The 17,027-nt window shown below is 24.6% G+C and overlaps 1 protein-coding gene across 1 annotated transcript in view; it reads left to right on the top strand.

Moving 5' to 3' along the window:
- The window catches only part of LOC145832354 (uncharacterized), a 38,606-nt gene extending 28,342 nt beyond the window's left edge, over positions 1-10,264 (top strand). The window contains exons 31-59 of the mRNA XM_082939671.1: positions 478-561; positions 872-967; positions 1,602-1,664; positions 2,070-2,153; positions 2,397-2,480; positions 2,972-3,037; positions 3,196-3,324; positions 3,529-3,636; positions 3,976-4,059; positions 4,451-4,525; positions 4,587-4,649; positions 4,788-4,850; positions 5,212-5,286; positions 5,406-5,468; positions 5,620-5,682; positions 5,917-5,991; positions 6,126-6,188; positions 6,267-6,350; positions 6,542-6,685; positions 6,974-7,081; positions 7,485-7,575; positions 7,981-8,133; positions 8,309-8,362; positions 8,562-8,599; positions 8,748-8,796; positions 9,181-9,275; positions 9,412-9,496; positions 9,727-9,791; positions 10,027-10,264. Coding sequence (XP_082795797.1) covers positions 478-561; positions 872-967; positions 1,602-1,664; positions 2,070-2,153; positions 2,397-2,480; positions 2,972-3,037; positions 3,196-3,324; positions 3,529-3,636; positions 3,976-4,059; positions 4,451-4,525; positions 4,587-4,649; positions 4,788-4,850; positions 5,212-5,286; positions 5,406-5,468; positions 5,620-5,682; positions 5,917-5,991; positions 6,126-6,188; positions 6,267-6,350; positions 6,542-6,685; positions 6,974-7,081; positions 7,485-7,575; positions 7,981-8,133; positions 8,309-8,362; positions 8,562-8,599; positions 8,748-8,796; positions 9,181-9,275; positions 9,412-9,496; positions 9,727-9,791; positions 10,027-10,161 — 2,439 coding nt within the window. The 3' untranslated portion in view covers positions 10,162-10,264. The remainder of the gene's footprint in view (positions 1-477; positions 562-871; positions 968-1,601; positions 1,665-2,069; positions 2,154-2,396; positions 2,481-2,971; positions 3,038-3,195; positions 3,325-3,528; positions 3,637-3,975; positions 4,060-4,450; positions 4,526-4,586; positions 4,650-4,787; positions 4,851-5,211; positions 5,287-5,405; positions 5,469-5,619; positions 5,683-5,916; positions 5,992-6,125; positions 6,189-6,266; positions 6,351-6,541; positions 6,686-6,973; positions 7,082-7,484; positions 7,576-7,980; positions 8,134-8,308; positions 8,363-8,561; positions 8,600-8,747; positions 8,797-9,180; positions 9,276-9,411; positions 9,497-9,726; positions 9,792-10,026) is intronic.
- The last annotated feature ends 6,763 nt before the right edge of the window (positions 10,265-17,027 follow it).

Raw genomic sequence — 17,027 nt, 5'->3', positions numbered from 1 at the left:
GATGTCTTTTAAAGAACAGTAGACCACGGTCTGTGTTTTTTTTGAAATAATGTAGTTAAATAATGCAAACGCGCTTAGTAACTGATTTTAACAGCATTAGCCACTATTAACGAACTAATTAGACACATCATAATTTATGTATTTACTGAATACAATAAAAGCGCTGCCTAAATTTAGACTTATATTAAAGTTTATTAACAATATAAATTATTATAACATGTCTAGTTAAAGAAGAATTATGTCTTTTACTCCAAGAGTAATTTTAATAGAACAGCTAACTACATTGTTTTTCTATATTTTTTTATTTGAAATAAATAGTCAAATAGTTTCAGTTATAGTTTTTTCATGAGATGTGAAGAATAAAAAAAATAATTAGATTTTAACCTTTTGGTATTTTGTAAATGTGATTGGCTATCATCTTATTATACTTTATTACGTTTAATATTTAGTAAATAAGCTTTATAATAAACTTACTAGATGGAAACAAAACTATCAAATTTGGAATCTGAAAATCTTGAATACCAAAAGTCCATCAGTGATTTAAGAAACAAAAAAGAAGAAGTTTGTTTTTCAGTTTATATACTTAAATTCGTTTGTTATAAATGTAAATGTTAATTTGGTAGTTGTCATATTTTAAATAGTAAAAACCTGCTTTTCATAGCACATTAGTTTTGAAATTTACTGATAAGTACTTGAAAGCTGACTGTCCGTAAAAACTATTTGGTTGCTTTAATTTTTATTATAAAATAGTTATTACTAAAGAACGTTGTTTAAAAAAAAGTTATTTGCAATTTAATTAATACTCATTATATCTAAGTTATTTCTAAATTAAAATGGTTGAAACGAGACTAAATATAATCTTTATTAAAAGGTACAACTAAACCATGTAGAAGTAAATGCAAAGTTAGAGGAATTAACAACTAAATTCAACAAAAGGTGTTGTGAGGCTGAATTAGTAGAATCACAGGTTTTAAAATAGTTTAAAATATAATTGTAATTTTTAATTATTTTAATAGTGTTTCAGTAAGTCTTTGAGTTTTTATCATAAATAATATAAATATAGTATTGGAAATTATTTTTTGGTTCTTTAAGATAGAAATTACAAATTTAGGCTAAACCTATCCAAAAAAAACTTTTAAATATGTATATCTATATAAAAAAACTTATATAGTTTATACAGCAGTTATAAAGTTTTATTTAAAGCCTAATTTTGATAAAACTCTGCTGAAATTTAAAATGTAACTAATAAAACATGTTTGAGTGAGTTAAGAAGATTTACTAAAGACCTAATAAAAATATGATAGCCTCTGTTTATATTGAAACAATATTCTTGTAAACCTATTAAAAGTGAATTAATAAAATTTATAATAATATTATACTTATAGCAGTAAATAAAGTTGACAACTTTTTCTCCTTGTGTCAAACTAAAAAGTTAATAAATTATAGAAGATAAATTTAACTTGAAAGGTTTACAAAGGTTTGCTTCGCAGTTTTTGGTCGTTGTGCTTAGTATAATTAAATTATATAACTTTTCCTTAAACTACATTCATTTAATTTTTTTGTTTTACCTTTGGATTATTAAACTTTATAATTAAATTAAGCTGAAAGAGGAAGTATCCAGACTGGAAAATCAGTGTGATCTGAAGTACAAAGAAATTGCCACAGTTTGTTATTATTTTTTCTTTACAATTAATATTGGTTTACCATTTTAGCATTTGACAGGAAACTTCTATTAAAAATATACAAACATATCTATAAAAAAAATTCATTCATATTAATGTTTTTTAAAACGGCATTAAAGTTGAATGTATACATTAAGAATAAGCTTAAATTTAAATTATTTTTTGTAGTTTTTATTATTAGATATTTGAATCAAAAAATACTGTAAAAATCTAAAACAAACACTTGCTTTACTTGAACAAAGATTACCTCACTCATCTTTATCTCACATCTCTTTCGACTTTCTTCAAAACTAATCTTTCATTCCAAAAACTTTATTTATATATAAGTATATTTTGTAATTTCTCTCTTACCTTTACTATTTTAATATTATAATGCTTGTTTTCTAGATTCGATCAGAATCTGTCAAATATTCAAATGATTGTGAAAAGTTACAACAGTTGAACGAAAATTTAAATGAAGAAATAGCTGAGGTAATGTTACGATTAATGATTAGTTTTTGAGTAAATCAGGTTTAGTCTTTGAATTTAAGTTTTAAAGTACCTTCTTATTATTCGCCTTTTGAAAATTTAACCTGTATTAAAAGTCTCAGATTATTTAAGTTGTTAAGTATAGGAAAACAAAAATTATTTTATTTTTATTAGTATGTGAATAGCTTATTATTATTTATACTATACACTTATTTTGTTTTTAAAATTAGTTGTTTGTATTTTAAGGCCTCTAAAGAAATAATTTCCTGCAAAACGGAAAATGATGGTTTACGAAATGAATTAAAAGAAAAAAATAATGAAGTGGAAGAGGTAATATTTAATTATTTTTCACTCAAACAATTAAAATAAAAGTTAACTTTAATGATATGGTTAGTTCATGTTTTGAATTGTTTAGATTAAATTGATACTATGTTTTAATGATTGTAGAGTTCTCAACTCTTTTTTAAGTTGGTACTACTTAAATTTAATAATTATGTTTACATATCTGAAAGTTTTTGTTTGTATTTAATTACTTAGATATTTAAAGACTTTTTATTGTATGATTTTCATTATTTTTTGCTTTAATGAACCTGCTAAAGATTAAACTCAAATTTTGTGTGAAAAGCACCTATCTTTTTATATATACTTGAATAAAACTGATGTTATGATTTATAAAAAATTATGGAACAAAGTTGTTGTGTATAAAATTGTATTATATGATATTATCTTTATAACTTTATTAAAGATCGATGACATATAGTTATATTAATAGTTTTAATTAGTTTAAATTATAAAACTAAGCTTGTTAACATTTTTTAAAGATCAAACAAAGTTGTGATTTACAAATGAAGTTGTTTAATACTGAAAAGGAAGATGTTTTAGCTGCGGTAAATTTTATTTGTTTTTAATATCTTATAATTTATTTTGAATATATTTTGTTTAAATATTATTAAAAGAAATTTCTTTTAAAATCTTAATATATGAATTAAGTTTTCAATTCAACAATATTAAGTTTCTAGTAGCTTTTAAAACCATTAAATAATAGGCGAGCGATAACTTAGAAAAAATGAATGAAGAGCACAATCAAAAAGTTGTTGAGCTCAAAAACGAAATTGCTTCTAAAAACAAGCTGATTGAAGAAAAATCTGAAGAAGTTTCTTCTCTCCGCTCACAAGTAAAAATAAGCTGTATTAGGATTAAGTAATTAAATTTTGCAGTAGTTTATAACTAAGCAAACTGAGCTAATTTTCGACAATTAAAATATTATTTTTAGCTTAACTGTACTGTTGATTATGCGTAGTGAAGTTAGCTAGAGACTAGCAGTTTGTTATAACTTGGTTATGATTAAAAAAAACTTTTTTAATTTTAAAATTTGCAGATGGAGAATGAGTTGAAAAATACTAAAAATGATTTTGAAAAATTAATAAGTGAACTCAATAAAGATCTTGCAACTAAGGACGAACAAATTGCTACTGTCATCTCTGAAGTAGTATTTTTGTATTTGTTTATAATTTTAAAATACACTTAATTTCTATACATATATGTTTACTTCAAAAGTATCTGTAAACAATCTAATCTTTTTAATTAAACAAGTATGCGATTTTTTATAATTAGTCATTAAGTGTGGTAGTTAAAAGATTGAAATGTTAATTTTTTTTTTTTAAGTTGACAAATTTATTATAGACTTAATCCATTAAATCAGCCCTGCTACTTATAAAAGGCTGCTGGCCTCTTTTAAAGTTCTAGGTTCATAATTGCATGTTTATAATTTGAAAACCATTGGATTAATATTAATTTTTATTTTAGTTTCTAATATTTTTACTAGGCAGAAGAACGTGAAAATGTTTACTTGGAAGAGAAGAATCAACTAAGCAGAAAAAGTTCTGAAAATAACAATAATCAACTTAAAGTTAGTTTAAAAGTTCTTAAAAGCAAATAAAAGTGCTGTTATTTAAATCTAAACTTATTATAAGTTATTTAGTTAAGTATGCATGCTTAAGTATATATATAAAATACTAAAGTGTAGCAAAAATTTATTTTGTTGTCAGGAAAGATTTTTGTATGCAATACGTAAACAAAAGCATATAGTTTGTCTTATATAAAAATTACTATTGTTTTGTTTCTTGTTTACCACTATTAATGAACAAAATGATTTAAATACAACCTAGCTTGTTGTTATTATTTCAATTTCAACAAAATTATACATAAAAGTCAAAAACATATATATTTTTTCTTTATGATAAGAAAATCCAGTAAAACATTTTCTAAATAGCTAATAAAATCGTTTCATTATATTTCAGCTGGAAACAAGAATTTTAGAACTTCATGACAAAATAGAAGAAGGTAATAAGAAAATAACAACTGTTCAGGAGGAGGTAGTTTAAACTTGTTATGTGGATTTATAACTCAACTTAAATACAACTTGTTATTTTACAGCTTAAAACGAAAGAAAACGAAAATGAAAAACTAGAAAAAGAAGTTTCTGAATCAAAAGAATGCGTAAGCTCCCAATTATTAAATTCTAATGTATTTTTTTACGATTTTAGTACTAAGTTTAGACTACAAGTTTACAGTAGGTTACATAGTTTTAAAATCGGTAAAATCTATTTGTAGACTTTTATAATTAAATTTTTTCAGCTTACCATGAAAGAAAAAGAAAATGAGGAACTAGAAAAACAACTTTTCAGAACAAAAGAACAAGTAAATTTATAAGATTTGTGAAATTTATCTGTTTTTAATATTGTTCATGGAAAACAAATAATGTTATAAATTTTAGAAAAAAAAGTTTGAAACAACTAATGTTACTTTCGTTGATTTTATTTTGTTGATCAGATTTTAAATTTTGAAACTACGTATATGTGTTTTAAGTAATTTAAATTAAACTTATTTCTAAATATTGAACATTTATTTATACTTGCTTAATTTGAATTTAATTGATTTCATAAATTACTTCTATTTAATCCAGTATTAATTAATTACATTAATTTTATAGTATTTTATTTATCATATAGTTTTTGTTGTCTAGCGAAAATAATGTCTGTGTTACACAAATGTTTTTCAGATATTAAATCTTCAGACAGAACTAGAATCTAAGGATTTAAAGGATATACAAGAAACTGATTCACTAAAAGATATTGTTAGTGTAGTTTTGAAAAACTATTTTAATGAAAATTTTTAAAGGTATTTTATTTATAAAAAACTTAAGTAGTTCCTTAAACAAATTTTTATATGAATACAATTGTCTGTTTCTTACAGGTCAAAGAGTTTGTAGAAAAACTTCAAGTAAAAGACAATGAGCTAGAAAAACTGAATTTGCAAGTAAGTTTAAACAAGTTATTTCTTTAACGTTTAAGAGTCTGTTTGCTAGCTGTGAAAACTATTATGAATGTTTTATTTGTAATATCGTTTTTTTTTATACACTTAAACGTTTTGTTCTCAATTTGTTCCTAACCATGTTTTCAAATTTTAGCTTTCTTCAACCGAAAAAGAAAAATCTGAGCTTAAAAATGAGCTTCTACAATCACAAACAAAAGTATGTAGACAACTTTATTTATAACGACAAGTATTTAAACAATTTATTCAAAACAACATTGTATTATTTAATTTTTTTGATGTTTTACATTTAAAGCAGCTTATAACTAATATGTATGTTTTAAAACAATAAGTTTATATCATTGCAATGTATATAGGTATACGTTTTTAAAACTCTGGAACACCAGAAATTTTATTAATTTAGTGAACGATCATTTCTAATTTCGACTCTCAGGTGTCGGAGTTCAAAAGTGAGAATGAATTGAAAATAAAAGAAAAAGAAAGCGAATCAGATGCACTGAAACGCAATGTTAGTTTTATTAATAAAAAACAATTTATTTAGATTAAAACTTGAAAATTATATTTCATTAATGTTATACAAGCGTTATTAAACTTTTGTTAAATCAATTTATTCATCACAAATACATTTACATTTTTTTACAGATCATTAGTTTGGAAAGTAAGATTGAAGATAAAGACAATAAACTTAAAGTATTAATTTCAAAAGTTAGTATAATTGTATATATAAAAGATACTTAGTATATTTGTACTTTTTAATATTTTAATAACGTTTAAATACTATAGGTTGATGCCTTAGAAACGAACGAAGAGGAATGGAAAGATAAATTTTCTGAAAATAAAAAAGAAACTACAGATCTTAAGCGTAAAGTAAGTTGTTAACTTAAAAACATAAATTTAATGCAAATTTTTTTTTTTTTTAAATTGTATTTTCATTATTAGATACGGTTTCTTAAAAAGTTGCTAAAGGCATAACATAATTAAAATTATCTTAAGGTTCAAGTGGTACTTAAATACAACAAAACTCCTTCTGACAATAGAAATACTAAAAATTATTGTAGATAAGCGAAATGCAGTTTTCACATGCATCCGAAATAGAAAAGATTGACAAGGAAAGTCAGGAAGATTTCAAGAAGCAATTTGATTTGGTCAAGTCGCTACAAAGTGAAAATAAACAGTTGAAACAAAGATTTGACAATGTCAAGGTTACAACACTTACTTTTTACTGATTTAAAAGCATATTTAGTTAAAAATAAATGTACTCTATTAATAAAATAAAAAACATAAGTAAATATATTTTATTTGATTTTTATAAAATGTAGTTTTTAAAAATTTTAAATTTTATTCGGATTGTGATAAATAATCATTAGTTTAACTTAAAAATAGTAAGTGTTTTTTTCTACTTCTTTGAAATTCTATTCAAATTATCAACTTTGTTTAAATACTTTGATGGTACCAGGAATTAAAATTATATTATTTTTATTCATCTATAGACTGAACTAAACGAAAGGATAGGTGAAGTGATCAAACTGAAATCAGAAAATAATCAGTTGCAAATGCAAAAATCTAACCAACAAAAAGTTGAATTTCAGCCGTCACAAGTAAATTATAGATAAACCTAATACTTTTTTCTGTACTCTAGACTTAGTTTTCAGTTTATTTGCACCTTTAAGTATATTACTATTGTCATTTTAATAAACTAATTGAAAATTTTTGTTCAGATTTTTTAAATGAATAAACTTTTGTAAAGTTATAGCATAAAAAGATTTCATACCAAGTATGTTTAATTACTATTTGTAAGACTTCTTTGTTTTTATATTAAACTTACATAAATTTATTCTCGTATAGAAATAATAAATTCTAAGAATCAAACAAAAAAGATATAACCATTAACCAATTTAAAGTTTTTAATACAGTAAGTATTTATTTTTAGTACTTATTAAATACTTTAAATGTTATTATTGTAATGTGAGTTACATTTAAAGTTTCATTTTATTTTTACAGACAACAAAAGTAAACAGGAAGTTAGACGACACTCTCGACTACGAGTCATCAAATGAAGTGTTGGAATCCAACAAGACTGCCAATGAAACTTGTACGTTTCATTAATCAACTTGATAACTCACGGTAGCAATTTTACCAGTGGAAAATTTAAATTTAGGCCAAAAAACTTAAATTTGATTAGACCAAAAAATGATAAAATTTAGAACAATTTTTTTTGTAAAGTAGAAAAAAATTGATTATATAACTAACAGCTATAGAATACAATATAAAGTTTATATAATATTCATAACTTTATTTTAATTAGACAAATTTAATGTGCAAAACCTATTAGTTTTTTTTTTTAATATTGTCTACCTAAAGTTTGATTTCATTCTAAAAAACGACAAAACACTTCTAGTATAAAAACCTTAGAGAAAATCAAAGAGCCTAGAATAAACTTCTAAAAACAATACTAACCACCCTGTGGTTATTGATCAAACATTTTTGTACTATGCAGGTTCGAGCGAGTACGAGGAAGTCCAAATGATGGACATGTCCACCTTGGCCGAATCGGCCGAGCTTTCCAAATTGAAGCAGGAAGAAGAACAGATGTCGGACAGCGAGTTCGATTTGAAAGAAATGACTGAGAGCGACGATTCTGATTTCAACCGTTAGTTTTTGTACAACCCTTTGTATTAATATTTATGTGTTATTAAAAAAAAAATAGTTGTTTTATAATTAAAACGATATTTTTTCTAATGTTATAATGTTAAATTTTTTGATGTAAGCATAATTTTTTAGTCTTTGTTTTACACTACAACTAAACTTTGTCGATAATTTTTCAGCTGAAGAATACAAACAGAAGTCGACAAAAAAAGCTAGAACCACAAAGCCTAAAAGTAATACTTTTGAGTGTTTATTGTTATTATTTCTCGGTTGTTTAGTAAATTTGTTTTGCTTCATACTATTTTAGTTTCAAAAGTCTAAGTTGTTTAAAAATATATATATCTGAGCTTAATATCTTAAAAAAGCTTTAAAGTATTAATAAGTTTAAATAAATCATGAATAATTACTAATTGTGAAATAATATTTTCACAGAAGTAGCTGCTCCGAAGAAAAAGACAAGAATTCATAAGGTATTTTTGATATTATTTTTGAGGATTTTTTTACAATGAATTTTCTTTGTTATTTTATAGATTCAATGTAACTGTATTCATCTAATTAAAGTATAAACTGTTTATTTAGATTATATGATTAGATATCAAAATAGTAATTTTTTTTTAGATATCAGAAGAGTCTACTGCTAATGAAGAGGAAGCAACTTCTGCCGTTGGTCAGTTATAGTTTATACCGTTTGTTTGTTTTTTTTTAAAACCAAGTAACAATTCTTTCTTTTAGGTATTATTTAAAGCAACAACTTGAGTAAATAATATAGTTAGTTAAATTAAAAATTCATACCCTAAACTTTGATTTTGTCAATTTGAAATGAAAGTAACCTAAAAAGTTACGAAACCGGTCTCAGTCTACCGAAACTTGTGGTCTTATGATCGAATTGTCATGATCAACCCTTTTGTTAAACTTAGCTTGTCTCACGGCAAACGAAAGTCCAGGCTTCTGCTTTGCAGACTTTCGCCGATGTTTTTTGTTAAAAAGTTGCATATATAATTAATGATTTCTGTTAATAGCCGCGGTTAATTAATTGTTTTTTATTGCTTAGATGAAGTGAAAGATGTTAAATACAAGAAACCATCGATTGAAGTTGCTGTGGCTTCTACTAAAAAGAAAAGAGGAAGGAAAGCAAAAGCAGCTAAGGTTATTTTTGTGTGATGTTTTATAAATATATAAACAAAACCTGCAAATTTGATAGTTTTTCTATAATTGTCAAAGATTACAATCTTTTTATTTCAAAAAAGATTCTTTTTAAGTTATAAAAATAAAAAAATATTAGAACCAAGCTGAGGATGAAGCATCCACAAGTACAAAGAAGAAAGGAGGTTTGTTCGACCAACTGAGAAGTTCTCCCGTTGTTCAAGGTACAAATATAATGTGTAAAAGTTTAATGTTGTACAATTTTAAGTTTGTTTAAAGTGTGTTTTTCATTTTAATTGCAATGATTTTTAATTAAATACTAAAATCTTTACGTTTTAGTTTTTATATTTTTTTTTAACAAACCTTTGAATTTTCAACTAAAAAAAATATTTAAATTTTAAAATAATGTTTATAATAATTCACTGCTGGTCTTTATATCATCAAACATTTGCAGCGCTGAAGAACGCAGTTGGTGGAACATCAGAAAGTGCCAAAGCAAGAAAGAATAAGAGAAAAACGGTTAGTTTTTAACCTGAAAAAAAATAGCGACCTTAAAATACACTTTTAATATTGCTTTAAGTATGGTCAATATATAGTTGGAAAAAAACTCTTATTTATAATACAATCAGAGTCGACTAAAATCAGTTTTTAATCGGTAAAAAGTAGTGACCTTGAAATATACTTAAAAATACTTGAAGTACGAATGAATATAATTGTAAATATTTTTAAAACAATATTCCATTGATAAAAACAGCGCCGTCTAGTGGATGAAACAAACCCGGTTTTGGACGAGCTGCCGGGGACTCCCCTAAAGCATTCGGACGATGACTTCACCCTGCCCACGCCCGTCACCTCGACCAGGAGCAGGAGGCTGAGGAACAGAAAATAATTTTACCCAAGCTGCCCCTTCATATAGTTTTCATATTTTGTTTGAGCTTCGTGCATTTATTGAGCGCTTATGTTAAATCTCGCAAAATTATTTATAGTAGATTTTTGGCCATTTTTTTGCAAAATAGTATTTGAGTGATTTAGTTGTAACTAGCTGTGCTTGCAGTAGTTTAAAAATAAGAGTAATTTTTCAATATTTTAACTGGCAGTTTTTGAATAAGTTGATATCTTTTTATTAAATAAAACTTGTTGCACAGAATAGCACTTCTTATAGATTTTTTTTTTTACATTTCTACATAACTATATCATCAATATACTATTATTTTTTTTGGTTACTATTTAATTAGTTTTTTACAACTAGTTTAATTAAAATAGAATCCAAACCCGTATTAATTAGAATTTAGTTTAAACACTATTTTAAGCTTCAATAGAGATTTTGGTTTATATGATTAAATGTAATTAAAGCCGTTGTAAGTTTGTATTCAGTTTTTGTTTTAATATATAAATAAGAGATCTTCCCGTGGTATTTTTTTACAAAAACTGTTATTAAGATGATGTAAATGTTTGGTAAAAGTAAAACTTAATACAGGGTTGCCACTTTAGCTGGAAACCTTTAAAAACCTGAAATTTGACAATTTAGACAAAAAAAAACTGGAATTTTAATAATTTTCACATGTTCAGTAGTGAAATTCAGATTTGACTCAAAAAATCTATCATATAAATAAAAAAACTTTTTCATCATGAAATTTTTTTTTTTTTTAAACATATTTAAAGTAGCTTTACAGTATCTTTTCAATGTTTTTACACTATTTAACACAGTTTCTTACCTTAAAATAGACCCAAAAAGGTGTACTTTTAAAAACCTGGAAGATATTTGGAAAACCTAGAAAAACTTTTGAAAAAACGAGTGGCAACCCTGTTAATATCTTGATGAAAAAAATACAGCAATATTGACATATAAATATATGTTAAAATTAAGTTAAAGTAGATTATAAATCGGTAGCTTTATAGTTTTTTTCTAACACCATTTAAACAACAAAAAAAAGATGTTTTCCCTAGAAATTTGCAGTTACATATATTTTACCTATGAGTTTTAGTGAGAATTTCTTCATTTGTTCAACTTGTAACTTAATTTTTTAATTGAAATTAAAATGACATCTAAAGAAAAACTTGGTAGATACATTACTTCAGTAGTTTTAAAACCTCTACCTATACAACGCAATAAGTATTTTACTCCTTAATTATACGGGTTTTATAATAATACAGAGTTCGTACGCTTCAGCTTAAATCAGTTATTTGAAAAGCGTGGCAAAATGTCACATCAAGTACTTGAAAACTACTGAATGTGTTCAAATCAGGGTTGCCACTTTACCTGGAATTCGAAAATTTAGGCAAAAACAACCTGGAATTTTAAATAATTTTAACATTTTCAGTAGTAAAATTTAGATTTGACACAAAAAATATATCATAATATTAAGATTTTTTGTCATCATCAATTTTTTTTTTTATTAAAATTCACATTTAAAGTAACTTTACAGTATCTTTTCAATATTTTTATACTATTTAACAGTTTCTTAAATAAAAATTAACTTAAAACTAAAAATAGACCCTAAATGTGTATTTTTGAAAACCTGGAAGAAATTTGGAAAAAACAAGTGGCAACCCTGTCAAATGCTCAAAAATTTCAGAATGTTTTTAAGTATATCAATAAACTATATTTACATCTATAAACTAATTGCATTATAATTTCAATTTAAAAATAATCGCAAATTTTACTGTAAGTTCTCCATGGTGTACACCATTGGCAGATATCAATACTTGGTCAGTCATTCTTTAAGAATCTTTACGTTGAAGCATTGTTAGTATAAGTTAAAACCTAATATGAACATTGGCATTTTTTAACAACTATTATATTATATAATTTTTAAAACTTGTTTGGACTATCTTAGTGGTAAAACACTATTAAGAACATTTTTCAATAAAGAATAATAAGCACGTGAAAACAGTTAGTTTATTTTTTTAGGTCAATAGACTTTAAATTATTTGTTTAAAACACTTTCCGACCATCATACATGCTAAAAATTATTTTTCTTTCGAGGCCTCTAGTTTTTTTATATCAGTCTAAAATTTATTTCGGAAAACTTCAACAGTTATTAGTATAATTTAAAGGTTTTTTTTAATTTAATTTTCTTTTAAATTATTTACGGTTTTAAATAATTTAATTCTAATTGCTTACTGTACGTGTACCTGAATTTAAAAAAGTCGTAATTATTAGTTAGTTTTGGTCAACTAGCTTAGTTATTGGAAAAATACTAATCGAAGTTCTTATAATGCAACCTTTTTAAGTCGTTATTGTTATTTATTTTGGAGTATAGTATTTTACCGTTTGTCAAAATTTTGTTACTATTAGCGTTATGGATATCATCTTCAAAAATTTTTATTAACTACAATATGTTGAAAAACCAACATAATTCACCAAAAACCAAAACAGAATTATTTGAACTATTTTCTAAGCTAGACTTATGTTCGTCCGAAACTTAAATTTTAGATATGAATTATTATTCTAATTAGACAGTCAAAACAAAATGACTAGTTTTAAACATTTCAAATAGTAATAAGGAATTTTTTGTCAGTGAAGAACTTATTGGAATATGTTATTATGCATCAAAGAATAAAAAGTTTAAAGAAGCAAAAAAAAATTGCTTTATTTTTACAGACATCTACGAAATTTTCTTGTCTACGATAGTTTTTTTTTTTGAACATTTTGGTATTACGTAAGCTTAAACAAATAATAATATGAAAATAGACTACGTAAGCTTTAATGTTTATTTTAAGCTTTATAAGTTTTAAAATTTTCGTTTATATCTATTAAATCTTCGTCTTTTAGACTAAAACATTTAGGAGTACCAGTGCCAAAGAGTTAACGATCACTATAACTTTAAGTATTTAATTTTTGCCGTTTTATCATTCAAGAGTGTTCATTTGACAACGTAAAAGTCTTTATATTTTATTACATAGTGTAAGAAATTTACTGGTCTTAGTTTTCAGAAGCGATGAAATTGAAACAAGAATAAAAACAGAAAAAGTTAAAATATCTAATTAAACTTCTTTATTTTATTGTTTACATTGGTAGTTATACAAGATTTTTCTGTAATGTTTTTTGTAATCCACTTGAAGTTGCAGCAGTTGTTTAACTATCTTCAGAAACAAATTAGATGTTTTAAATTTTAGATAAAGGTGTTACTCATAATGTTGCAAGAAGTTATCTCTACCTTTTTAAACTATCCCTTATATTTAGACAACCTTCATATTAAGAAGTTGTTAAACCGTTTTCATTTGATTATTAATTGGTCTCGAAAACATTATAGCAGCTTACTTGCTGTGAAATTAGATAGTATTTTCTAATTGTAACAGTTTGATGAACGCGATCACTGTTTTTATGGTATTTAGATAAAATTTTTGGTTCACAAATTAAAGCGTATTGTAGCTTAATTTTGTGGTGAATCGCTGAAAAAAGTTTTTGAAATTAAAATTAAATTTTAAAATCTATCCCGGAAAGTGTCAAAGCGTTTTGTGATTTTTAAAACAGTGACCAGATAAATAAATAATCACAGAATTCTTATTGAAAATATACTAATAGGAGTAATAATAATAGTACTTTTAATTGTGTTACTCTAATCCTAAATAAACCATGAGTTATATACTCAGAAAATTGATTATTTTCGGAAAAAAATTGGTTTGTTTTTACCCTAGGTTTATTGATGATGAGAGTAGCACTCTTAATAGTACTATAAAGATTATTGTGCAAAACAAATTTGTAGATATGTAAAAATAATATTTCTATAATTGTATATTTCGCAAAAAGACTTCATAAAACAATTAAATTACATAAAACATAAAAAATAAGGTAGATGTAAAAGCTATTTTCTTCAAAAACACATTGTCACGACTTAGTCACTGTTTACAAAAGAAGCCGTATCCATTTAAAACAATCAATGTTATCTTTTTTTTATCCTTCTGATTGTATTTTCGTGTGTATTTTTCAACTCTTATCGATGATCATTATAGATAAAAGATACTTATTTTCTTTAATTAGTATCTCTAAGTCTTACAAGTTTACTACAAAAATAAATAAATAAATATGTAAATAAAGAATTTATACTATTGTATTATTGTTGTGATTTATTGTGCAACGCTGAACTCAGGCATTAAGGCCTGAACTACTTAAGCAAACAAAAACCACATGAAGACGAAATTAATGCATAATTATAAAATAAAATAGTAAAAAAACAACATAAAATAAATACAAAACATATGTCCTAATGTAATTAAAAAAAAAAACTTAGTATATAAAAACAAACATAACGTTTTTAGACAAATAAATTTTATTAAAATGATATTAAAACACATAAAACATATGATTAAAACAAACTTGAAGGTTAGCTAATTTGTGAAAAAGTTTAAGAATTTAAACAAAATTTTAAATTGATTAACGATTAAATACTTTTAAGGGGAGGCAAAGGGGAAAACAACTATTAGTAATTTTTTAACACTACCATAGGTAATTGAGATAAAGGTAGGTTAATTATTTAGTATTTTATCATTGTTAAAATTTTATTTTGGGTGTTTACCATATTTTACAAACAAATATTCTTTTCAATCAAAATTTTAAAGTTTTAAAGGAAATCTCTCTTACTCTCTTTTAATGAGATTACCTTCTGTGGTAACTTATTCAACAAAAACAATACATTGTTTTGTGAAAAGAGGTTTTATATGTATTTTCGATCTTTAAATGTTTATTTCCAGTTAATTTAGTGACATTTAATCAGTTTTTAGATGAAAATTTCAGTATCCAAAAAAATTGTTAAAAAGAACATGTTATAAATTATATTTTTCATGTTGGTTGTTTACTTTGTAGTACAAGTTTTTCAAAGCGTTTTATCATGAGCACTATCAAACTTATTCTTAAAACTTTTATTTGTTTTTTATTTTATTGAAATTTTCATACAGCTCCTAATTTTACTGGGCCTCCTATTTTCAAATAGAAATAATTTGAACATTTTAATTCGACAAGTTTTCAATAAATAATCTAAAAAGTGTGATAATGCAAATTTTTATTAATGTAGACATATTTTTTTGAATATGTGTGTCAACTTCAACAACAGCTTTATTTTGATAGTTAGTTTTGATAATTACTTTTTATTCATTAAAGTAACTTAAACTACCTTTATTAAACCACGAAAGAAAAAGAGCTCAAAAAGTTTAGTCCGAGGACCTGGTGTACAAAAAAACCTTTTGGTTATCGAATCATACACCACGGACACAATTTAATGTCTTTTCTTAATAAACTTCTAAAACTCTTTTGGTAAATTATATAGTCAGCGTGGCGGCATACTTGCCTCGCCATAATAAATTAATTTTAATTTTATTGAATTTTTTTTTTCTAAACCTTTTTTCGAAGCAAATCTGTTATAAATGAAATTTCATGAATTCGAGATAAGACGCTTGAAATCCTATGTTAAAAAATTAATCTAAGCCAACATACTTTCGTCATGTTCAAAATCTTGCAACCTAGGTCGGCTGTACTTAAAAATGTCTTATTTAAAATAAAACATCTTGATACAATTTTTTCTAATTACTAAATAATATATAGTTGTGTGACTACTTATTACTTACACTGAAAACCAAACTGACAAAATTTTCGTCACAACAAAGCAAAATTTTATCTGTTTTCATAAGTAATTAAAAATTTAAAATAAGCGTGGGCAAAAGTTTATGCTTGGCCCGCCTAATCTGGTCCTTAGGCCGAACGTTGCCCACCCTTACTAAAACAATTGCCTTACTTAGCTGCCTTAGCCCGTAACAGAAAACTTTTTATTATGTATTTCGCTAAAGACAAAGCTGAAGTTGTCATTTTTCTAAAAGCACTTTGAAAATAATGCTAAATGCCCATTGTTTACAGCTGCCCTCAAATAGTAAACAAAGTTTAAATGCATGTGCCTACATTTTTACACTTAATTTTTGTAAAAATCCAATATAATGGCTTAATTTTACCACATGTCTCTAATATTTTCAACAATTTAATGATCATTATATTAGAAACTAATTGTAAAAAAATGAACGTTAAGGAACAAAATTAAGTTTTTAAAAGTATAAATATACTTAAGATGGGTAGGTGTAAAAAATGCATTAAGGGACACTTTTGCACAAAGACACTTTTGAAGTGATTAAATTTTTTATTTTATTTATTTTTCATTACTAGTATATTTTTTTATCACTAATAACCCTTCTTATCCTTGGGCAAACTTTTTTTTCTTCTTATTTTTTTTACAATTGTGTTACCCCTAACCCTTACTCTAGTTTATAATATTTATTTATTGTTATTTTATAATTTTTTTTTCCATTCTTTTATTAATTTTTTTTTTTACTATCACTAACTCCTATCCCTTAGCCTTTGTCAATATTTATTTATTAATAACTTTTTTTATTGTCATGCAAAAACGTCTTTGTGTAAAAGTGAACCCTCCTGTAAAAGTGGACTTTTCTATGCGTTAAGTATAGTATTTTTGTATTGCTTTAACTAAAATTATAACTTGAAAAATATTTAAGCAAACTATATTTATTTATTCTGTCTTAGTTTGACAAGATTATTTTCCAAGAAGATAAATATATTGTTTAGAATTTTACAACAAAAAGAAAAATACTAATGTAACATAGATAAAATAGAAATCAAGATAACATTTTAAGAAAAAAAAAATCATAATGTTAATTTTATTTATTTGTTAAATTTATTTGTTATGATTAATGATAATTTACAAGATTTGTAATATATGACAACTAGTACAATTGTTAAGTGTTCACAATCAT

Source organism: Thalia democratica, chromosome 3, assembly GCF_965202585.1.
Source record: "Thalia democratica chromosome 3, ktThaDemo2.hap1.1, whole genome shotgun sequence".
Classification (NCBI taxonomy): Eukaryota; Metazoa; Chordata; class Thaliacea; order Salpida; family Salpidae; genus Thalia; species Thalia democratica.
Note: the sequence above shows the minus strand (reverse complement) of the source record. Positions and strands in the feature narration are given on the sequence as shown.